The 25,302-nt window shown below is 45.6% G+C and overlaps 1 protein-coding gene across 5 annotated transcripts in view; it reads left to right on the forward strand.

Annotated features, from left to right (window-relative positions):
• BCL9 (BCL9 transcription coactivator) overlaps positions 1-24,618 on the forward strand; it is a 176,618-nt gene extending 152,000 nt beyond the window's left edge. For all 5 annotated transcript variants that reach the window (XM_077293797.1, XM_077293799.1, XM_077293798.1 and 2 more), the window contains 3 exons: positions 2,579-4,832; positions 20,668-20,925; positions 22,033-24,618. In XM_077293797.1, coding sequence (XP_077149912.1) covers positions 2,579-4,832; positions 20,668-20,925; positions 22,033-23,105 — 3,585 coding nt within the window. In that variant the 3' untranslated portion in view covers positions 23,106-24,618. The remainder of the gene's footprint in view (positions 1-2,578; positions 4,833-20,667; positions 20,926-22,032) is intronic.
• The last annotated feature ends 684 nt before the right edge of the window (positions 24,619-25,302 follow it).

The raw sequence follows: 25,302 nt of genomic DNA on the forward strand, positions 1-25,302 counted from the left end.
CAGGAGGAGCTGAGCAGATTGATAAATAATTTGAAGGGAAAAGCAAAGTATATTAATATAATATATATAATTTGTCTAAGGGGTACTTCCGTCTTTCTGTCTGCAACTTCCGTCTCGGAAATTCTGCGTCGCTGATTGGTCTCGCCAGTTGCCTGTCATGGCTGCCGCGACCAATCAGCGACGGGCACAGTTCGGCTGAGAATTATTCCCTCCATACTTCCGTCCAGTCAGTGCTTGGCGCCCGCTCCATACTCCCCCAAACCCCCCCCCCCCCCCTTCCCCCCAGTCAGCGCTCACACAGGGTTAATGCCAGTGTTAACGGACTGCGTTATGCCGCGAGTAACGCACTCCGTTATCGCTGCTATTAACCCTGTGTCCCCAACTTTTTACTATTGATGCTGCCTATGCAGCATCAATAGTAAAAAGATGTCATGTTAAAAATAATAAAAAAAAAACCTGCTATTCTCACCTTCCGTCGTCCGACGATGCGCTCGCGCCTGCCGCCATCTTCCGTTCCCAGAGATGCATTGCGAAATTACCCAGAAGACTTAGCGGTCTCACGAGACCGCTAAGTCATCTGGGTAATTTCGCAATGCATCCTGGGAACGGAAGATGGCGGCAGCCGCGCGCACATCGGCACAGCTTTGCTGGATCCCAGGGGGTGAGTATAGCACTATTTTTTATTTAAATTATTTTTTTTAAGAGGGATATGGTGCCCACACTGCTAAATACCGCGCGGGCTGCGTGATATACCGTATGTATACGTTTGTATGTATATAGCAGCCACATAGTATATAGCACAGGCCACGTAGTATTTGTCTGCTATATATTACATGGCTCCTATATACTACGTGGCCTGTGCTATATACTGTGTGGCTGCTATATACATACATGCAAACATACATAGTCTACAATACCCGATGCGTTAGAATTGGGCCACCATCTAGTGTATGTGTGTGTGTGTATGTATGTGTATATATATATATATATATATATATATATATATATATATATATATATATATATATATATATATATATATATATATTAAAATATGCCCCATATAATCCTGCATAAAGGTTAATAATGGCCCCATAAGATGCTCTATAGACACATTTGCCCAGTATAATGCTGCACAAATGTTGATTATGGCCCCATACAGACACTTGCCCCATATAATGCTGCACAAACGTTAAAACGTTATGGCACCATAGATTCCCCATACAGACACTTGCCCCATTTGCTGTTGCTGCGTTAAAAAAAATAAATCACATACTCACCTCTCTGTCGCTCAGGCTCCCGGCACTTTCAATATTCACCTGACTTCGTTCCGGCGCCGCTCCATCTTCAGCGTCTTCAGCACTGACGTTCAGGCAGAGGGCGCGCACTAACCACATCACCGTGCCCTCTGACCTGAGTGTCACTGCTAAAGACGGAGCGGTGCCGGAACAGGGAGCAGGTGAATATCGCGCAGCGCTCCCCCTACTCATTATACTCACCTGCTCCTGGCGCAGTCCATGCTTCCCCGGCGCCGGCAGCTTCTTCCTGTACTGAGCGGTCACCGTTACCGCTCATTACAGTAATGAATATGCAGCTCCACCCTTATGGGAGGTGGAGCCGCATATTCATTACTGTAATGAGCGGTACCATGTGACTGCTCAGTACAGGAAGAAGCTGCCGCGCCGGTGAAGCAGGGACCGCGCTATGAGTAGTTGAGTATAATTAGACAGCCCCCCCTCCCCTGCCGACCCCTGGGTATGACTCTAGTATAAGCCGAGAGGGGGACTTTCAACCCCAAAAGAATGGGCTGAAAATCTCGGCTTATACTCGAGCATATACGGGGTGTGTGTATGTATGTATATATATGTATAGAGATAGATATATATATATATATATATATATATATATATATATATATATTTATTATATTGTCATCATTCCTGCTCTCTTTGGGCTGTGGAGTTAGTGGGACCTCCCTTAAGTCTAGCGCGAGAGGAATTTAATAAATTGTAGTTAGTTTTTTAATGAAAAATAGTATAATTGTCATTTCAATTTAAAATTCCTGCTTGCTCTGGGCTTAGGAGTCCAATGGGTGGAGTTAGAAGGACCTCCCACTGGTCTCGTAGGCCCGGAGCGAGCAGGAATTTAAATTATGATATAGTGATATAGTTTTCAGGAAAAATAGTGTAATTTGTCATTTTAATTTAAATTCCTGCTTGCTCTGGGCTTACTAGTGCGGCGGGAGGTCCTATTAACTCCACAGCCCAGAACTTGAAGGAATTTAAATTAAACGGTTATACTAATTATTTTTCCATAAAACGAAATAGCTATCATTTAATCATTTGAATTCCTGCTCGCTCTTGGCCTACGAGTCCGGTGGGAGGTCCTACTAACACCACCCATTGGACTCTTAAGCCCAGAGCAAGCAAGAATTAAAATGAAGAAAAAAAAGTTGTACTGAATCTGTTTCCACCAAATATATCAGTCTGCTCAGCTCCTCCTGCTCTATACCATGCTGCCCACAGTTATTTTATTTAATGTATTTTTTTTTTAATATTTCTGTTCTTTCTGATTTCAGAATACTCAGATCTCTGCAAACATTCGTAATGAACCGAAATCCAACCCGCGGGCACCTACCCCCCAGGAACAGAACCATACACAAGTGGCCAAAGTGCAATCAAACCCGCCTGGTCCGGCCATGCCTTCCAAGCCTGCGGCGCCTCATTGTCCGATAGGGCAAGACACCGGGGTCGTGGAGAGCAAAATTTCAGCGAGCAGCCCTGCCAACCCCACCGTACTACAGACTGAGGGATGCGGGCAGAGCTCCACACCCAACAATCAAGCTGCCAGCCCCATGTCTCAGGGCAGTGTTGTTGCCCCTCCTGCCGCAGACCCCAAGGCAGAGCCCAAAAGTTCCTCGCAGCAGGTACCGAGCGGGGATCAAACGTCATTGGGAGACAATCCCGATGGACTTTCTCAAGAGCAGCTGGAGCATCGAGAGAGATCTTTACAAACCCTAAGAGACATTCAGCGGATGCTTTTCCCGGATGAGAAAGAGTTTGCCATAAAAGACATTACAGGCCAAAGTGGGGGACCTCAACAAAACTCTGGAATGCTGGACAATCCTCAGAAAAAACTTGAAGGCCCTATACAGGCCATGATGGCTCAATCGCAAAACTTAGGCAAAGGCCCCGGCCCCCATCCTGACGGAGGGATGCCATTTGGGCCCCAAGGACATAGAGACATGCCTTTTTCACCAGAGGATATGGTTCCCCCACCTATGAATCCTCAGCCTGGCCAAGATCACCTCGACCACATGACCCCGGAGCAGGTGGCTTGGCTAAAATTACAGCAGGAGTTCTATGAGGAGAAGCGGCGGAAGCAGGAGCAGGCTGTAGTGCAGCAAAGGTCATTACAGGACATGATGGTACACCAGCACGGACCACGGGGAATGGTCAGAGGTCCTCCACCCCCTTATCAAATGAACCCTGGGGAAAATTGGGGTCCTGGTGGTCCCGAGCCTTTTCCAGACGGTATGGGCATACCTCATCCCATGCCTCCTAAAGGTATGCCTCCTCATCCAAATGTGCCTGGAAGCCAAATGCAGCGATTGCCCGGATTTGTCGGCATGATGAACCCGGACATGGAAGGACCTAACGTTCCAAATCCTGCATCCAGGCCCGGGCTTCCTGGTGTTAATTGGCCAGATGAGGTGCCAAAAATTCCCGAAGGACGTAACTTCCCTCCCGGACAGAACATATTTAGCGGCCCGGGGCGAGGCGAGAGGTTCCCTAACCCCCAAGGGTTGCCCGAGGAGATTTTTCATCAGCACATTACGGAAAAGCAGCTCGTTCTGCCCCCCGGCATCAGTATGGAGGGCATTCGGCCGGTTATGGAAATGAGCCGAGGCATGCCACTTCAGAGGAATATGGAGCCGGGGGGTGGCCTGTTCCCTCGGATGCCCGGAGATGCAGCACTGAGCCCGTCGCGGATAGAGTTCCATAAGGGAATGCCTCCTAACATGGTCCCTAACCGAGACGTAGAGTTTGGCATGGGCCCCGGCAATATGAACATGAAGGTGGACATGAATCTGAACGTCAACATGAATTCTAACCAGCAGCTAATGCCTCAAAAACTGAGAGATGTCATGGGTCCGGACGATATGATAAAAATGAGGCCAGGGAGTACCGAGATGCTTCCTAACCAGCAAAAAATGCATCCTGCGCCCTTCGAGCACTCGCAGCAGGATTACGGCATGGGCTCCCGGCCTTATCTCAATATGTCCCAGCCTCCGGGAGGAGGAGTACTGAGGAACCCTAGAGAACAGATGGGGCCCGATCAAAGGACTAACAGCCGGCTCAGCCACATGCCACCTCTACCTCTCAATCCAAACAATAACCCAGGCAACCTCAACGTTGCGCCCCCCGGTCAGCGTGGCCTGGGCCGTAAGCCTTTGGATAACGTTTCCGTTTCTGGCGGTCAAGTGAACTCTCCTGGTGTGAACCCTTTAAAATCCCCCACCATGCGCCAGGTCCAATCTCCAATGTTGGGCTCCCCCTCCGGTAATCTTAAGTCCCCCCAAACGCCGTCTCAGTTAGCCGGGATGTTGACAGGACCAACGGCCGCAGCTGCTGCTTCCATTAAGTCCCCACCGGTCATGGGGTCTGCTGCCGCTTCACCTGTCCACCTGAAGTCTCCGTCCTTACCTGTTCCTTCCCCAGGTTGGACGTCTTCTCCTAAACCTCCAATGCAAAGTCCAGGAATCCCCCCAAACCAGCACAAGCCACCGCTAGGCATCACATCACCAGCCATGATGGGGAATATGGAGTCAGGTGAGCGGCCGCGCTGTAATATACGGAGTAATGGGAATGTTACATGTGGCGGTGTAAATAATCCAGGTATTACCGGGGCGGCGGACATCGGCTATCACTAGGTTCCATCTTTTCTTATAAATAATGAGAATATTCTGATTGTTCGGTAATTGCGCTTCATGCAGTTGTGTAATGTTAGAGAAGATGATCACAGAACTTGTGCCGGTCCGTTACTAGGCATAGAATAATGGGGCCGTATAAAAGGTTTGGTACAGAAGACTTTATTGTTTGATGTCATCATATATATTCACATTACTTATCCAGTATTATACCCCAGAGCTGCACTCACTATTCTGCTGGTGCAGTCACTGTGTACATACATTACTGATCCTGAGTTACCTCCTGTATTATACTCCAGAGCTGCACTCACTATTCTGCTGGTGCAGTCACTGTGTACATACATTACATTACTGATCCTGAGTTACATCCTGTATTATACTCCAGAGCTGCACTCACTATTCTGCTGGTGCAGTCACTGTGTACATACATTACATTACTGATCCTGAGTTGCATCCTGTATTATACTCCAGAGCTGCACTCACTATTCTGCTGGTGCAGTCACTGTGTACATACATTACATTACTGATCCTGAGTTACATCCTGTATTATACTCCAGAGCTGCACTCACTATTCTGCTGGTGCAGTCACTGTGTACATACATTACATTACTGATCCTGAGTTACATCCTGTATTATACTCCAGAGCTGCACTCACTATTCTGCTGGTGCAGTCACTGTGTACATACATTACATTACTGATCCTGAGTTACATCCTGTATTATACCCCAGAGCTGCACTCACTATTCTGCTGGGGCAGTCACTGTGTACATACATTACATTACTGTTCCTGAGTTACATCCTGTATTATACCCCAGAGCTGCACTCACTATTCTGCTGGTGCAGTCACTGTGTACATACATTACATTACTGATCCTGAGTTACCTTCTGTATTATACCCCAGAGCTGCACTCACTATTCTGCTGGTGCAGTCACTGTGCACATACATTACATTACTGATCCTGAGTTACATCCTGTATTATACTCCAGAGCTGCACTCACTATTCTGCTGGTGCAGTCACTGTGTACATACATTACATTACTGATCCTGAGTTACATCCTGTATTATACTCCAGAGCTGCACTCACTATTCTGCTGGTGCAGTCACTGTGTACATACATTACATTACTGATCCGGAGTTACCTCCTGTATTATACTCCAGAGCTGCACTCACTATTCTGCTGGTGGAATTAGTCCAGAGCCACAGTTTCCATGGTCATCCCTGTGCCGGGGGACTGTACATAGTGGTGTACTGTATATTGGGGGGACTGTACGTAGTGGTGTATATTGGAGGACTGTACATAGTGGTGTATATTGGGGGACTGTACATAGCGGTGTATATTGGGGGCTGTACATAGTGGTGTATATTGGGGGGACTGTACATGGTGGTGTATATTGGGGGACTACATAGCGGTGTATATTGGGGGATTGTACATAGTGGTGTATATTGGGGGGCTGTACATAGTGGTGTACTGTATTGGGGGGACTGTACGTAGTGGTGTATATTGGGGGACTGTACATAGCGGTGTATATTGGAGGACTGTACATAGCGGTGTATATTGGGGGACTGTACATAGTGGTGTATATTGGGGGACTGTACATAGCGGTGTATATTGGGGGCTGTACATAGTGGTGTATATTGGGGGGACTGTACATGGTGGTGTATATTGGGGGACTACATAGCGGTGTATATTGGGGGATTGTACATAGTGGTGTATATTGGGGGGCTGTACATAGTGGTGTACTGTATATTGGGGGGACTGTACATAGTGGTGTATATTGGGGGACTGTACATAGCGGTGTATATTGGAGGACTGTACATAGCGGTGTATATTGGGGGACTGTACATAGTGATGTATATTGGGGGACTGTACATAGCGGTGTATATTGGGGGCTGTACATAGTGGTGTATATTGGGGGGACTGTACATGGTGGTGTATATTGGGGGACTACATAGCGGTGTATATTGGGGGATTGTACATAGTGGTGTATATTGGGGGGCTGTACATAGTGGTGTATATTGGGGGACTACATAGCGGTGTATATTGGGGGACTGTACATAGTGGTGTACTGTATATTGGGGGACTGTACATAGCGGTGTATATTGGGGGACTGTACATAGCGGTGTATATTGGGGGGCTGTACATAGTGGTGTATATTGGGGGGCTGTACATAGTGGTGTACTGTATATTGGGGGACTGTACATAGTGATGTATATTGGGGGACTGTACATAGTGATGTATATTGGGGGACTGTACATAGTGGTGTATATTGGGGGACTGTACATGATGGTGTATATTGGGGGACTGTACATAGTGGTGTACTGTATATTGGGGGGACTGTACATAGTGGTGTATATTGGGGGACTGTACATAGCGGTGTATATTGGGGGACTGTACATGATGGTGTATATTGGGGGACTGTACATAGTGGTGTACTGTATATTGGGGGACTGTACATAGTGGTGTATATTGGGGGACTGTACATAGCGGTGTATATTGGGGGACTGTACATGATGGTGTATATTGGGGGACTGTACATAGTGGTGTACTGTATATTGGGGGGACTGTACATAGTGGTGTATATTGGGGGACTGTACATAGCGGTGTATATTGGGGGACTGTACATAGCGATGTATATTGGGGGACTGTACATAGCGGTGTATATTGGGGGCTGTACATAGTGGTGTATATTGGGGGACTACATAGCGGTGTATATTGGGGGATTGTACATAGTGGTGTATATTGGGGGACTGTACATAGTGGTGTATATTGGGGGACTGTACATAGTGGTGTATATTGGGGGACTGTACATAGTGGTGTACTGTATATTGGGGGACTGTACATAGTGGTGTATATTGGGGGACTGTACATAGTGGTGTATATTGGGGGACTGTACATAGTGGTGTATATTGGGGGACTGTACATAGTGGTGTACTGTATATTGGGGGACTGTACATAGTGGTGTATATTGGGGGACTGTACATAGTGGTGTATATTGGGGGACTGTACATAGTGGTGTACTGTATATTGGGGGACTGTACATAGTGGTGTATATTGGGGGGCTGTACATGGTGGTGTATATTGGGGGCTGTACATAGTGGTGTACTGTATATTGGGGGACTGTACATAGTGGTGTATATTGGGGGGCTGTACATAGTGGTGTATATTGGGGGACTGTACATAGTGGTGTACTGTATATTGGGGGACTGTACATAGTGGTGTACTGTATATTGGGGGGACTGTACATAGTGGTGTATATTGGGGACTGTACATAGTGGTGTATATTGGGGGACTGTACATAGTGATGTATATTGGGGGACTGTACATAGTGATGTATATTGGGGGACTGTACATAGTGGTGTACTGTATATTGGGGGGCTGTACATAGTGGTGTATATTGGGGGACTGTACATAGCGGTGTATATTGGGGGACTGTACATAGCGATGTATATTGGGGGACTGTACATAGTGGTGTATATTGGGGGGCTGTACATAGCGGTGTATATTGGGGGGCTGTACATAGTGGTGTATATTGGGGGACTGTACATAGCGATGTATATTGGGGGACTGTACATAGTGGTGTATATTGGGGGACTACATAGCGGTGTATATTGGGGGACTGTACATAGTGGTGTATATTGGGGGACTGTACATAGTGGTGTATATTGGGGCACTGTACATAGTGGTGTATATTGGGGGACTGTACATAGTGGTGTATATTGGGGGACTGTACATAGCGGTGTATATTGGAGGACTGTACATAGTGGTGTATACTGGGGGACTGTACATAGCGATGTATATTGGGGGACTGTACATAGCGGTGTATATTGGGGGACTGTACATAGCGGTGTATATTGGGGGACTGTACATAGTGGTGTATATTGGGGGACTGTACATAGCGGTGTATATTGGGGGACTGTACATAGTGGTGTACTGTATATTGGGGGACTGTACATAGTGGTGTACTGTATATTGGGGGACTACATAGTGGTGTATATTGGGGGACTGTACATAGCGGTGTATATTGGGGGACTGTACATAGTGGTGTACTGTATATTGGGGGACTGTACATAGTGGTGTACTGTATATTGGGGGACTGTACATAGTGGTGTATATTGGGGGACTGTACATAGCGGTGTATATTGGGGGACTGTACATAGTGGTGTACTGTATATTGGGGGACTGTACATAGTGGTGTACTGTATATTGGGGGACTACATAGCGGTGTATATTGGGGGACTGTACATAGCGGTGTATATTGGGGGACTGTACATAGTGGTGTATATTGGGGGGCTGTACATAGTGGTGTACTGTATATTGGGGGACTGTACATAGTGGTGTACTGTATATTGGGGGACTGTACATAGTGGTGTATATTGGGGGACTGTACATAGTGGTGTATATTGGGGTACCAGCATACTCAGGACAAACTGGACAACAACTTTTGGGGTCCAATTTCTCCTGTAACCCTTGGGAAAATAAAAAATTGCTTGCTAAAAAAATCATTTTTGAGGAAGGAAAAATGATTTTTTATTTTCCCAGCTCTGCGTTATAAACTTCTGTGAAGCACTTGGGGGTTCAAAGTGCTCACCACACATCTAGATAAGTTCCTTTGGGGGTCTAGTTTCCAAAATGGGGTCACTTGTGGGGGGTTTCTACTGTTTAGGCACATCAGGGGCTCTGCAAACGCAACGTGACGCCCGCAGATCATTCCATCAAAGTCTGCATTCCAAAACGTCACTACTTCCTTTCCGAGCCCCGACGTGTGCCCAAACAGTGGTTTACCCTCACATATGGGGTATCAGCGTACTCAGGAGAAACTGGACAACAACATTTGGGGTCCAATTTCTCCTATTACCCTTGTAAAAATAGAAAATTTCGGGCTTAAAAATTATTTTTGAGCAAAGAAAAATGATTTTTTATTTTCACAGCTCTGCGTTATAAACTTCTGTGAAGCACTTGGGGGTTCAAAGTGCTCACCACACATCTAGATAAGTTCCTTGGGGGGTCTAGTTTCCAAAATGGGGTCACTTGTGGGGGAGCTCCAATGTTTAGGCACACAGGGGCTCTCCAAACGCGACATGGTGTCCGCTAACGATTGGAGCTAATTTTTCATTCAAAAAGTAAAATGGCGCTCTTTCCCTTCCGAGCCCTGCCGTGCACCCAAACAGTGGTTTACCCCCACATGTGAGGTGTCGGTGTACTCAGGAGAAATTGCCCAACAAATTTTAGGATCCATTTTATCCTGTTGCCCATGTGGAAATGAACAAATTGAGGCTAAAAGAACTTTTTTGTGAAAAAAAAAAAAAAAAAGTACTTTTTCATTTTTACGGATCAATTTCTGAAGCACCTGGGGGTTTAAAGTGCTCACTATGCATCTAGATAAGCTACTTGGGGGGGTCTAGTTTCCAAAATGGGGTCACTTGTGGGGGAGCTCCAATATTTAGGCACATCAGGGGCTCTGCAAACGCGACATGGTGTCCACTAAAGATTTGAGCCAACGTTTCATTCAAAAAGTCAAATGGCGCCCCTTCCCTTCCGAGCCCTGCCGTGCGCCCAAACAGTGGTTTACCCCCACATGTGAGGTATCAGCGTACTCAGGACAAATTGGACCACAACTTTCCGGGTCCAGTTTCTCCTTTTACCCTTGGTAAAATAAAAAAATTGTTGCTAAAAGATAATTTTTGTGACTAAAAAGTTAAATGTTCATTTTTTTCCTTCCATGTTGCTTCTGCTGCTGTGAAGCACCTGAAGGGTTAATAAACTTCTTGAATGTGGTTTTGAGCACCTTGTGGGGTGCAGTTTTTAGAATGGTGTCACTTTTGGGTATTTTCAGCCATATAGACCCCTCAAACTAACTTCAAATGTGAGGTGGTCCCTAAAAAAAAAATGGTTTTGTAAATTTTGCTGTAAAAATGAGAAATCGCTGGTCAAATTTTAACCCTTATAACTTCCTAGCAAAAAAAAAAAAATTGTTTCCAAAAGTCTGTTGATGTAAAGTAGACATGTGGGAAATGTTATTTATTAACTATTTTGTGTCACATAACTCTCTGGTTTAACAAAATAAAAAATTCAAAATTTGAAAATTGCGAAATTTGCAAAATTTTCACCAAATTTCCGTTTTTTTTTTCCACAAATAAACGCAAAAATTATCGACCTAAATTTACCACTAACATGAAGCCCAATATGTCACGAAAAAACAGTCTCAGAACCGCTACGATCCGTTGAAGCGTTCCCGAGTTATTACCTCATAAAGGGACACTGGTCAGAATTGCAAAAAATGGCGAGGTCATTAAGGCCAAAATAGGCTGGGTCATGAAGGGGTTAAGGTCTGTAAACCTTGGTCAGTTATCTGAGCACACATCTCGAAGGATGGACGCCCAAACTTTTGCATCTGCCCCTTTTGCAGTTTTTTAAAGTGTAAAAAATGAAAATATTTATATATTTTGCCTCAAATACAGAGGAAATGTGTCATCTGTAACTTTAGTCCTCTTAGAGATAATTTCATCTTCAACTTGCTTAACCCCTCAGTGACGGAGCCAAATTTTTGGAAACTGATCAGTGTCACTTTGTGGTAATAATTCTGTAACGCTTCAACAAATCCCAGTAATTGAGATTTTTTTTTTTTTTTTTTTTTTTGTGGCACATTATAATTTATGATGATGCTAAATTTAGGTCGATATGTTTGTGGGGTTTGTTTTTTTTAGAAGATATCAGAAATGTGACACTTTCAAAAAATTGCAATTTTTTTTTTTTTTAAAACTTATGCCTTTAATCCACTTAGTCATACCACATAAAAAACCTTAATAAATAACGTTTCCCACTCGTTTGCTTCACATCAGCGCCATTTGTAAAATGTTATTTTATTTGGTTAGCATTTTAGGAGATTTAAAAATGTAGGAGTAACTTTTCATTTTTTTTTTTTTCAAAGAAATTTATAAAATTTATTTTTTTAGGGACCTTTCCAGGTTTTAAGTGATTTTGGGAGTCCTATATGTAAAAGTAAGCCCATTTTAAAAACGGCACCCCTTGAACATACCGTATATACTCGAGTATAAGCCAAGACCCCTAATTTTGCCACAAAAAACTGGGAAAACTTATTGACTCGAGTATAAGCCTAGGGTGGAAAATGCAGCAACTACCGGTAAATGTCAAAAATAAAAATAGATACCAATAAAAGTAAAATTAATTGGGATATCAGTAGTTTAAGTGTTTTTGAATCTCCATATTGAATCAGGAGCCCCATATAATGCTCCATACAGTTCATGATGGCCCCATAAGATGCTCCATACAAAATATGCCCCATATAATGCTGCACAAAGGTTAATAATGGCCCTATAAGATGCTCCATAGAAACATTTGCCCCATATAGTGCTGCACAAACATTATGGCCCCATAAGATGCTCCATAGAAACATTTGCCCTATCTAGTGCTGCATAAAGGTTGATGGCCCCATAAGATGCTCCACACATTATGGCCCCATGAGATGCTCCATACATTGTGGCCCCATTTGCTGTTGCTGCAATTAAAATAAAAAAAAATCACGTACTCCCCTCTCTTCGCTCAGGCCCCTGGCACTTGCGATAGTCACCTTCCTCTTCCATCGCTGCGCGCTGCTTTCCATCCTCCGCACTGACTGTTCAGGCAGAGGGTGACGCGCACACTAATCAAGTCATCGCGCCCTCTGACCTGAACAGTCACAGCCAGAGGACGGAAGACAGCAGCGCGCAGCAATGGAACGAGGAAGGTGAATATCGCGCAATGCTCACCTCCCCTGATATACTCACCTGCTCCCGGCGCGGTCCCTGGCAGCGTCTCACTGTCAGATGGTCTCCGGGAGCCAGCGGCATCTTCCTGTGTTCAGCGGTCACGTACCGCTCATTACAGTAATGAATATGCGTGCATATTCATTACTGTAATGAGCGGTACCACGTGACCGCTGAACACAGGAAGAGCTGCCCGGAGACCATGGGACATGCAGGGACCGCGCCAGGAGCAGGTGTGTATGTATCAGCCACCGCTCCCCCTCACCCACCGACCCCACACCGACACTGACTCGAGTATAAGCCGAGAGGGTCACTTTCAGCCCAAAAAAGTGGGCTGAAAATCTCGGCTTATACTCGAGTATATACGGTATTTAAAAGATGACTAGGGATTCCCCCCCCTCCTTTTTCAAGCAAAATTTACAAAGACATTTTTCTTTTAGGGACCACATCACATTTGAAGTCACTTTGAGGGGTCAATATAACAGAAAATACCCTAAAGTGACACTATTCTAAAAACTGCACCCCTTAGGGTGCTCAAAACCACATTCAAGAAGTTTATTAACTCTTCAGGTGCTTCACAGGAATTTTTGGAACGTGGGGGAAAAAAATGAGCGTTTAACTTTTTCCCAAATTTTTTTACTTCAGATCCTATTTTTTTTTTATTTTGACAAGTGTAACAGGAAAAAATGGACCATACAATTTGTTGTGCAATTTCTACTGAGGATGCCAATACCCGATAGGTGGGGGAAAACTACTGTTTGGGCGCACTGCAGGGCTCGGAAGGGAAGGAGAACCATTTTGACTTTTTGAATGCAAAATTTGCTGGAATAATTGGCGGATGCCATGTCTCAATTGGAGAGCCCCTGATGTGCCTAAACAGTGGACCCCCCCCCCCCAAGTGACACCATTTTGGAAACTAGAGCCCTCAGGGAATGTATTTGTGTGCTGAGCACTTTGAACGCCCAGGTGCTTAATAGACGTTTGTAACGTTGTGCCGTGAAAATAAAAAAAAATAAAAATCAAGTTTTCTCCACAAAAAAAAATGTTGTTTTGGCCCCAAATTTAGCATTTACATAAGGGTAACAGAAGAAATTGCGCTATACAATTTGTTGTGCAATTTCTCCTGAAATGCCGATACGCCATAAGTGGGGGAAAACTACTTTTGAGGCACAGTGCAAAGCTCAGAAGGGATGATTCGCTATATTGGAGTTCAGATTTTGCTGGACTGGTTTGAGGGTGCCATGTGACATTGGCAGAGCCCCTGATGTGTCAAACAACACCTCCTCCCTATATGTGAACTCATTTTACAAACTATACTCCCCAATGATTTCATCTAGGGGTGCAGTGATCATATTGACGCCACATGTGCCTCACAGAATTTTATACCACTGAGGGGTGAGGAAAGATAAATTACATTTTTACCACTAAAATGTTGTTTTAGCCCCAAGTTTTTCATTTTTCTATGGGCTAATGGGATTTTTACTATGGTCCATTTTTTCCTGAGTGCGCCAATGCCATACATGTAATTGGGAAATATTTTTCAGATACAGTGCAAGCCTCAGAAGGGAAGGAGCGCCAGATTTTACTGTTATGGTTTGCAGGTGCCATGACCCACTGGTATAGCCCATGAGGTGCCAGAACCCCCCCCCCCATAAGTGACCCCATTTTACACATAAACCCCTGTGTAAGCGCTAAGCGCAGAGCGCAAGATAAATGTGCACCGAGTCTTACTGCGATCCTTGGGACGCAGAATTAAAAAATCAACTGCAGGTGAAGAATTGGTTTTATTTATTTTTTTTATGCCGGTCCTCATACGGTATAAGTGATTAGGTGACTTTTTATTCTTTGGGTTGGTGCGATTACAGCGATACCGGATTTATATCAGGTTTTTATGTTCGGCTGTTGTTGCACTAAAAGGTGCTATTTATTGCAAAAAAATAGTTTTTGCATCTCCATATGTTGAGCTATAATTTTTACATATTTTTGCCGACAGTTGTGAGGTCTTGTTTTTGGCGGGACGAGTTGACTTTTTTATTGGTATCATTTTTGGGCACATTACTTTTTTTTATTTTTAACCCCTTTCTGAGGCCACAACCCCCGCTTTGATGTGGGCTCCGGCAAAAAATAAGCCCGTCCCACAAAAAATAAGCCCTCACATGGCCATATTGACAAAAAAGTAAAAAAGTTATGGCTCTGGGAAGAAGGGGAGCGAAAAAGAAAACGCAAAACCAAAAAAAGCTGGGGTCATGAAGGGGTTAACCCCTTTCTGCCATCGGACGTACTATCACGTGCATGTGACATGAGACTTAATTCCCATGGACGGGATAGTATGTCATACGCGATCAGCCGCGCTCACGGGGGAGCGCAGCCAGGTATCAGCTGATTATCACAGCTGACATTCGGCACTATGTGCCAGGAGTGGTCACGGACCGCTCCCGACACGTTAACCTCCGGGACACTGCGATCAAACAAGATTCCGGTGGCATAGGGATGCATCGCACAGGGAGGGGGCTCCCTGCAGGCTTCCCTGAGACCCTCAGAACAACGCAATGTGATCGCTTTGTTCCGAGGGTCTCCTCCCTGCAGGCCCCTGGATCCAAGATGGCTGCTGGGTCCTGCAGGGAGGTGGCTTCTCTGTGCCTGCTGAGAGCAGGCGCTGAGAAGCCTCCTACACTGCCTGTCAGATCGCTGATCTGACACAGTGCTGTGCAAAGTGTCAGATCAGCGATCTGACTTTATACAGTGATGTGCCCCCCCCTGGGACAATGTAGAAAAAAGTAAAAAAAAAGCAAACAAAAAAAACCGATAAAAATCATATAAATGAAGTATCGCTGTAATCGTACTGACCCGAAGAATAAAACTGGTTTATCAATTTTACCACACGCGGAACGGTATAAACGCCCCACCCAAAATAAGTTCATGAATTGCTGTTTTTTGTTCATTCTGCCTCCCAAAAAAATGGTACCAATAAAAACGTCAACTCGTCCCGCAAAAAACAAGACCTCGCATTACTCTGTGGGCCAAAATATGGAAAAATTATCGCGCTCAAAATGTGGTGACGCAAAAAATATTTTTTTGCAATAAAAAGCGTCTTTTAGGCTACTTTCACACTAGCGTCGGGAACAACCCGTCGCTGTGCGTCGGGCCGAAGTTCCCGACGCTAGCGTGGTCTCCGCCGCACAACGGGGGCAGCGGATGCATTTTCCCACGCATCCGCTGCCCCATTGTGAGGTGCGGGGAAGTGCGGGGAGGTGGGGGCGGAGTTCCGGCCGCGCATGCGCGGTCGGAAAAAGCGGACCGTCGGGAGCAAAAAACGTTACATGTAAGGTTTTTTTCTCCCGACGGTCCGCTACCACACGCCAAAGCGTCGCAAAACGGACGCACCTTTTGGCAATGCGTCGCAAATGCGTCGCTAATGTTAGTCTATGACGAAAAAACGTATCCAGCAAGAACTTTTGCTGGATGCGTAGTTTCGGCAAAACGACGCATTTGCGACGTATTGCAGTTAACGCTAGTGTGAAAGTAGCCTTAGTGTGTGACAGCTGCCAAACAAAAACCCGCTATAAAAGTAAATCAAACCCCCCTTCATCACCCCCTTAGTTAGGGAGAAATAATGAAATTAAAAAAATGTATTTATTTCTATTTTCCAGTTAGTGTTGGGGCTAGAGATGGGGTTAGGGTTTGGATTACGTTTACGGTTGGGGTTAGGGGTGTGTTGGGGTTAGGGTGGGGGTTAGGGTTGGAGTTAGAATTGGGGGGTTTGCACTGTTTAGGCACATCAGGGGCTCTCCAAACGCAACATGGCTTCCGATCATTCCAGCCAATTCTGCGTTGAAAAAGTCAAATGGCGCTCCTTCCCTTTTGAGCTTTGCCATGCATCTAAACAGTGGTTTACCCCCACATATGGGGTATCGGCGTACTTGGGAGAAATTGCACAACAACTTTTGGGGTCCAATTTCTCCTGTTACCCTTGGTAAAATAAAACAAATTGGATCTCAAGTAAATTTTTGGTGAAAAAAAAGTTAAATGTTCATTCTTTTTTTTAAACATTCCAAGAATTCCTGTGAAGCACCTGAAGGGTTAATAAACTTCTTGATTGTGGTTTTGAGCACCTTGAGGGGTGCAGTTTTTAGAATGGTGTCACACTTGGGTATTTTCAGTCAAAGTGATTTCAAATGAGATGTGGTCCCTAAAAAATAAAATAAAAATGGTGTTGTAAAAATGAGAAATTGCTGGTCAATTTTTAACCCTTATAACTCAATAACAACAAAAAAATTTGGTTCCAAAATTGTGCTGATGTAAAGTAGACATGTGGGAGATGTTACTTATTAAGTATTTTGTGTGACATATCTCTGTGATTTAAGGGCATGAAAATTCAAAGTTGGAAAATTGCGAAATTTTCAACATTTTTGCCAAATTTCCGTTTTTTATTTTTTTACCACTATCATGAAGTACAATATGTCACGAGAAAACAATGTTAGAATCACCGGGATCCATGGAAGTGTTCCAGAGTTATAACCTCATAAAGGGACAGTGGTCAGAATTGTAAAGATTGGTCCGGTCATTAACGTGTAAACCACCCTTGGGGGTCAAGGGGTTAATCGCTTTCTATTCCGATTTTTGAACAGATTGAACAGAAACCAGCAATTCAGGAATTTTTTTTGCGGGGGGGTTATGCCGTTTCTTGTGTGGTAAAATTGATAAAGCCGTTTTATTCTTTGGGTCAGTACGATTGCAGCGATACCTCATTTATATCTTTTTCTTTTTTTTTTCCATGTTTTGGCGTTTTTATACAATAAAAACTATTTTATGAACAACATTATTTTTGCATCCGCTTATTGCTATTTTTTTTTTTTTTTTTTTCCGCTGAAGGAGCTGTATGGCGGTTTGTTTTTTGCGAGCCAAGGTTTTCAGTCGTTCCATCTTTATTTATATCCGTCTTTTTTTTTATTGCGTTTTCTTCCACTATTTGTTCAGCAGTATGATAAAGTATTATTTTTTTGCCTTGTTTTTTTTTTTAATGATCACTAAAGGGGTTAACTAGTGGGACAGTGGGATGCAGCGATACCAAATGTCTACTTTTATTGTTTATTTTCATTCAAATATTTATAGATACAGTATCTTTTTTTTTTTTATTTATTTTTTAAATATTTTTACAATTTAAAAACTTTTTTTTAAACTTTTTTACTTTGTCCCGTTGTTGGGACTAATCATTTTTTTGCAGTCTGATTGCTTGTATAGTATGGGGATGCAGCAGCATCCCCATGCTGTAGAAACTGTCAGCTCTGCACTGATGGGGAGAGTTGCTAATCTTGCACTGGGCGTGATCAGCAAGTTTCCTAGCTCTGGTCACCCGGATGTCATCACCATGGCAATGATCGGGACCCCGCGTCACGCCGCGGGGTTTCCGATCCAAAGGCAGAGGGGCTGTCAGTCTTCTACCGGCACCCGCAATGCTGCGATCGTGTTCGATCACAGCATTTCGAGGATTAAATTGCCGGGAACTGTCTGTGACCGCTCCTGGGACTTAGTGCCGGGTGTCAGCTGTCAGAATCGGCAGACGCTCGGCGACGATCGCCAGCGCACCACCCGAAATACTGATCGCGGCTGATGCAGCAGGGTGTCAGCTGTAGTGTCTAGCTGACGGCTGCGGGATTGTCCCCTGTATGGGGAGGCTGTCCTCTCATATCTCAGGTCAGGATAAAGACGTATTGGCGGCCATTAAGGGGTTAACTGTTCACAATAACAGTAATTTGGACCACGGGTGCCCAAACTTTAACATGCCACCGCACACAGTAGATAATACACGAGACTCCGTTCACAATTAGTGATGTCACAGCTCACCTCCTCCCTCTCCCTTCACAATCACCTTTGCACACGCTCAGTAGATGCTGCCATATATCGGGGGTCAGTCACTTCATTGCTGCTAGTGTACACTCGAATTTCCTGAGACCGAAGGAAGAGTCTAATAATTTTCTGTGGTCGGTGTGGGAATTGCAAGATTTCTAATTTTTTATTTTTAACGCAGATTTTATTAAAATAAGTATATTTAACACAACCCTGAGTTAAAGAATAGGTCATTTTTGATGATGCATTCCCTTTTAAGAAGGTCTGCAGCAGCTGAGATACGCATGAGAGGATTTGCATGTTTAGCATGGGCCGAGGGTTGCAGGGTGAGGTTCTGCAGGGGCCGAGGGTTGTAGGGTGAGGTTCTGCAGGGGCCGAGGGTTGCTGGGTGAGGTTCTGCAGGGGCCGAGGGTTGTAGGGTGAGATTCTGCAGGGGCCGAGGGTTGCTGGGTGAGGTTCTGCAGGGGCCGAGGGTTGTAGGGTGAGGTTCTGCAGGGGCCGAGGGTTGCTGGGTAAGGTTCTGCAGGGGCCGAGGGTTGCAGGGTGAGGTTCTGCAGGGGCCGAGGGTTGCAAGGTGAGGTGCTGCAGGGGCCGTGGGTTGCTGGGTGAGGTTCTGCAGGGGCCGAGGGTTGCAGGGTGAGGTTCTGCAGGGGCCGTGGTTGCTGGGTGAGGTTCTGCAGGGGCCGAGGGTTGCAGGGTGAGGTTCTGCAGGGGCCGAGGGTTGCAGGGTGAGGTTCTGCAGGGGCCGTGGGTTGCTGGGTGAGGTTCTGCAGGGGCCGTGGGTTGCTGGGTGAGGTTCTGCAGGGGCCGTGGGTTGCTGGGTGAGGTTCTGCAGGGGCCGAGGGTTGCAAGGTGAGGTTCTGCAGGGGCCGAGGGTTGCAGGGTGAGGTTCTGCAGGGGCCGTGGGTTGCTGGGTGAGGTTCTGCAGGGGCCGAGGGTTGCAGGGTGAGGTTCTGCAGGGGCCGAGGGTTGCTGGGTGAGGTTCTGCAGGGGCCGAGGGTTGCAGGGTGAGGTTCTGCAGGGGCCGAGGGTTGCAGGGTGAGGTTCTGCAGGGGCCGAGGGTTGTAGGGTGAGGTTCTGCAGGGGCCGAGGGTTGTAGGGTGAGGTTCTGCAGGGGCCGAGGGTTGTAGGGCGAGGTTCTGCAGGGGCCGAGGGTTGCTGGGTAAGGTTCTGCAGGGGCCGAAGGTTGCAAGGTGAGGTTCTGCAGGGGCCGTGGGTTGCTGGGTGAGGTTCTGCAGGGGCCGAGGGTTGCAGGGTGAGGTTCTGCAGGGGCCGTGGTTGCTGGGTGAGGTTCTGCAGGGGCCGAGGGTTGCAGGGTGAGGTTCTGCAGGGGCCGAGGGTTGCTGGGTGAGGTTCTGCAGGGGCCGTGGGTTGCTGGGTGAGGTTCTGCAGGGGCCGAGGGTTGCAGGGTGAGGTTCTGCAGGGGCCGTGGGTTGCTGGGTGAGGTTCTGCAGGGGCCGAGGGTTGCAGGGTGAGGTTCTGCAGGGGCCGAGGGTTGTAGGGTGAGGTTCTGCAGGGGCCGAGGGTTGCTGGGTGAGGTTCTGCAGGGGCCGAGGGTTGTAGGGCGAGGTTCTGCAGGGGCCGAGGGTTGCTGGGTAAGGTTCTGCAGGGGCCGAGGGTTGCAAGGTGAGGTTCTGCAGGGGCCGAGGGTTGCAAGGTGAGGTTCTGCAGGGGCCGAGGGTTGCAGGGTGAGGTTCTGCAGGGGCCGTGGTTGCTGGGTGAGGTTCTGCAGGGGCCGAGGGTTGCAGGGTGAGGTTCTGCAGGGGCCGAGGGTTGCAGGGTGAGGTTCTGCAGGGGCCGTGGGTTGCTGGGTGAGGTTCTGCAGGGGGGCCGTGGGTTGCTGGGTGAGGTTCTGCAGGGCCGAGGGTTGCAAGGTGAGGTTCTGCAGGGGCCGTGGGGTGCTGGGTGAGGTTCTGCAGGGGCCGAGGGTCGCGGGGCGAGGTTCTGCCGGGGGGGGGGGGGGGGGGGGGGGGTTGAGGGTCGTGGGGCGAGGTTCTGCCGGGGGGGTTGAGGGTCGCGGGGCGAGGTTCTGCCGCGGCCGCCCGTAGCCATGTTTCATGATCCCAGTGACCTGCTGGGCTCCCTGCTTTCTCTGCCTCCATTCACTGTGTCTCTCCCCTGACAGGAGGGCCCGCTCCACCAGTCAGCCAGCCCGCTCCGATAAATCATCCTGGAAGTCTTCCCTCCAACACTAACTACACGATGGCACCCGAGCCCACCCTGTCCCAGAACCCGCTCTCCATTATGATGTCTAGGATGTCGAAGTTCGCCATGCCCAGTTCTACGCCTCTGTACCACGACGCCATCAAGACGGTGGCCAGTTCAGATGACGATTCCCCTCCTGCCCGCTCGCCCAATCTGCCACCTATGAATAACATGTCAGGTACGTGGGCGCCGTCTGAGGGGACCACTGTTATTGTGGGGGCAGGGGGACCAAAAATAGCGCTAGGCCTGCGGTGAGTACGTGTCCTTAGGTCACCACAGTACATAAGTGCCCGCGGGCTGTCGTGGCCACCATGGTTTTAGTTTCTTTATGAAAATCTACAACTTCTTCCTTCTTTTCTTCCTCCTTTTTTTTTTCCTGCTGTCCTTTTCCACCATTTCCCCCACATAATTTATTTCAGTACATTATATGGTAATGGGAACGGCGACATTCAGGACTATATCGTCCCCAGGAAACAGTTACAGCTCTTACAGTAAGAAAGCAGAAAAGTAGAGGGAGGCAGTAAAAAAAAAAAAAAGTTTTTCAATTTCAGATTTTTTTTTAACCTTTTTTTTTCTTTTTGTCTAGTTTTTCGCCTTTTTTCATTTTCACCTTTTCTTTCATTTGTATCTTTTTTTTTATTTTATATTTGTCTTTTGTGGGGTTTTTTTTTTAATTTGTTCATCATGCGCAGGGTTTGCGCCTTTTGGCTGTTTTGGTTTCATTCATCAATGGAGACTTAAAAAGATGCCACTTTTTTTTTTTTCCCCCTCCCTTAGTGTGCGGCTAAAGATTTTAATCAAATTTTACAACATTTATCGGAATTTATCACTTTTTGCACCAAAATAAACCACTAAACAGTAGATACAAAAAAAACTTTATTTTGCACAAAATTCAAGAGCCATTTTGAAGAATTTCGTGGAAAAGATGTTGACAAATAGCACCAGACTTAATTTGTCACTTAATTATTATTATTTTTTTTACTTAGACCCTAAAAGCTTAAAAAAGTGATTTTGTTTGCAAAAATAAAACTGGAGGTCGTCGAGGTTCAAATACTTTTGGTCATTTATAGGTGGTAACTTTTTTTATTGTAACAGCACAGAATGTATGAAATGTAACAATAAAACAGAAATCCAGCAGGACCGCTCCTGATGGTCCCCATTGGTCCTTATTATGCCGATCAGTGGTTGGCTGCAGCGGTCACATGCATGTACAGAGTAAATGCTGGGGTAATGATGGTGCCCGTTCTTTCCTCGCTCATGTGACTTTTTTTTTTTTCTTTTTTAGGTATGGTCATGAATCCCCAAAACCCATCAAAGATGCCCGGTCCTCACGGTGTTTCCATGCCGACTCTAAGCCCGATGGGTATGACGCAGCCTCTTTCCCACGGCGGTCAGATGCCCTCACCAAATGCCATGCCACCCAATGTACAACCTCACGGAGGCCCGATGGGTGCAGGAATGATGCCACACAATGCCATGATGGCTCACGGGTCTCAAGAACCCCCCATGGTGCCTCAGGGACGCATGGCTTTTGCCCAAGGATTTCCGCCAGTTCAGTCACCTCCACAAGTCCCTTTTCCTCACAACGGCCCTAACGGGGGGCAGGGAAACTTTCAGCCCGGAATGGGCTTTCCGGGAGACGGACCTTTAGGCCGCCCGGGCAACCTGCCCCCGAATGCGGAGTCTGTGCTTTGCAAGGCGGGTTGTCCAGCGGGGCCGGATTCCTTTGCCGTTATGGGAAATAATATGCCTTCAGTTTTCGCTGACCCGGACCTACAGGAAGTCATACGACCAGGGGCGTCGGGCATCCCTGAGTTTGACCTGTCAAGGATTATTCCATCCGAGAAACCCAGTCAAACACTGCAGTATTTCCCTCGTGGGGAAGTTCCAGGCAGAAAGCCTCAACAAGGACCCGGTTTTTCACATTTGCCCGCCATGATGGGAGAACCCAACACAAGAATGGGTCTCTCAATGGCCGGCATGGGAGGACCTGGCCCGGTGGTGGAAATGCCCGGTCACAGTTCTATGAGGCCTCCAGGTTTTATGCAGCAAGGTATGATGGGACCTCACCATCGCATGATGTCACCAGCACAATCCGGGATGCCTGGCCAACTAACTATGATGGGGAACCCGGGAGGGGTGGGGATGATGCCAGGGAAGGAACGGATGCCCGGAGTTCTCTACAGTCACCCCGGCCCTGTGGGCTCTCCGAACATGCTAATGTCCATGCAGGGGATGATGGGACCTCAACAAAACCTCATGATCCCCCCACAGATGCGACCCCGAGGAATGCCTGCTGATGTCGGGATGGGTGGTTTCAGCCAAGGGCCTGGGAACGCGGGGAACATGATGTTTTAAAAGCTGCTACAAAAATTAAAAAAACAAAAAAAAAAACCCTGAACTACTTCTTACAAAAATTGTAGACGTGAGATGATCTCTTGAGGAATCTTAACATATAAGGAGTCACACTTGGCCATGCAATAGGTTGGAAAAAAAAAAAAAAGACCCAAATTGTCAATTTTGGAGGAAACTCAAGAATGTATGAAACTGTCTGAGCATTGCTTTCATTTATCCAAGGTGTTTTTTTTTTGTTTTTTTTTAAGATTTTATTTTAAAAAAAATATTTTTGTGGACTTGGGTATCCCATGATGGCACCTGCTTTTGGGGGAATTACAAAAAAAAAAAACGGAAAAAAAAAACAAATCAAAAAATTAAAAAAAAAAAACCATAAAAAAATCAGTAGCTGTTTTTTGAGAATTTGCCATTTGTCATGAGTTGCACCATCCTGTATGTTTACGTCGTTTGGATTGGCTTCTTCCAGGCACCTGGTTCATCTTTTTTATTTTTTTGTGTACTGTACAATATTGTAAAAGGGATTTTAGCAGAGGCGTCTTAGTCTTTGTGAGAGGAGATTAAATCCATTCAATGCTGTTTACTTTCTTTTTTTTTTATTTTGGGGGGAGGGGAAAGGAACTGATAATCTGTCGTCAAATTCTTGTTACTTTTATTTCCTCTTTTTTTTTTTTTTAAACTCCGGTGTATAGTAAACCAAACTAAAACCTCATACAGAAAAAAAAAGAGTATTATTAAAGAAAAAAAAAAAAGCACAAATGACTAAAGTCCAGTTAGGCAATCTCCTTTCTTTATAAAAATCTTAGAAAAAAAAAAATGTAAAAAAAAATTAAAATTATGGAGAGCAAATACAACAATCATTTTACTACAATTTTTTTATTTTTACTTTTTTGTTTTGCTCCCTCCAGATCTGTTGCTTATCGTCTACTTTTTTTTGTGTGTATGTGGGAGGGAGGCTAAAAACTAAGACTAAAGCTGCAATTTTTTTTTTCATTTTTGTAATTTTTTTTTTTTGTCATCCCCACCCCCTCATGCACTTTTTTTTTTTTTTCTTTTCTCCAAGAAGCCAGACTTTCTGCTGTTACATACATGGACAGTGAGACCATATGCAGTTATCTCCAGTTCATCCTGTCTCCGAGCGATCCCGTGATTCATGATGTGGGAGTGGAAAAACCAGTTGTGGGATTTATATTATATATATATATTATATATTATATATTTTTTTCTCTCTCATTTTGTGACGGTTATTTTTTCACTCTTCCTCTTGTCCCTCTTACCCCCCCAGCGTTAAAACATTCTGTGTAATCTCCATTAAATTTGGTACAAAACCACTTGCCAGGGCTGTGGTGTCGGAAAAAAATAAAATATATTTCTTACAAAAATACGAGCTGAGTGTTTGTTCCAGGAAATAATGTAACGTGATGTGTATATACATAAATATATATTGCTTTGGTATTTATAATATATATTTTTTTATTTTGGAATTGGAGTATTAAACACTAAAGCCGCGCTGAGTTTTTTTTTTAAAAAATGTTTTGTATTTTGAATGTTTTTAATTGGTCCTGATTTACTTCCAGCTGCCCCCTTGTGGTTGATGGTGGAATTGCAATGGGTGGCTTAAAGGGAATGATCATATCAGTGCCATTTACAGAACTGCTCTTTAATGACAGGCTTGTTGAATATCTCTGAAAAATGCTGTTTATTGTTCACTATCAGCCATTTCAAGCAAGGGAGAGGTGGTCTGTGATTTTTTTGTTTTGTTTTTCAGTTCTGGAACTAACGTAGAGTCCACAAAACTCTAATCCCAGGATGTCGGGTGTATATTCTGTCTCTCCTATAAAGCTGCTGTACTATTAGCCTTAGCTAACGGCTGCCAGCGATCCTAACTCCATGTTATATACCGTACATGCACGCTCGGTTTAGGCGAGCGTGCATGTGTCAGTGATTGAATGTTCAAACGTAAAATGCTCACTCCCACCCTAACTGCCTGGGAAGGGGCTGGACACCTATACACATCAGATTATTTTCTGCTCCCTCCTTCTTTAATATGTATGGGGCTGTCCAGTGGCCGTTCACTGGCACACTACAGTGTCCTGAAAAGTATAGATTGTCTTCTAAGTCATCAACTATTGGGGGGAGAAGTCATTTTCATCTAAAAATAATAATAAAAAAACATGGTTGTCTCCTGGTTGGTTTTTCTTTT

Source organism: Ranitomeya variabilis, chromosome 3 (genome assembly GCF_051348905.1).
Source record: "Ranitomeya variabilis isolate aRanVar5 chromosome 3, aRanVar5.hap1, whole genome shotgun sequence".
NCBI lineage: Eukaryota > Metazoa > Chordata > Amphibia > Anura > Dendrobatidae > Ranitomeya > Ranitomeya variabilis.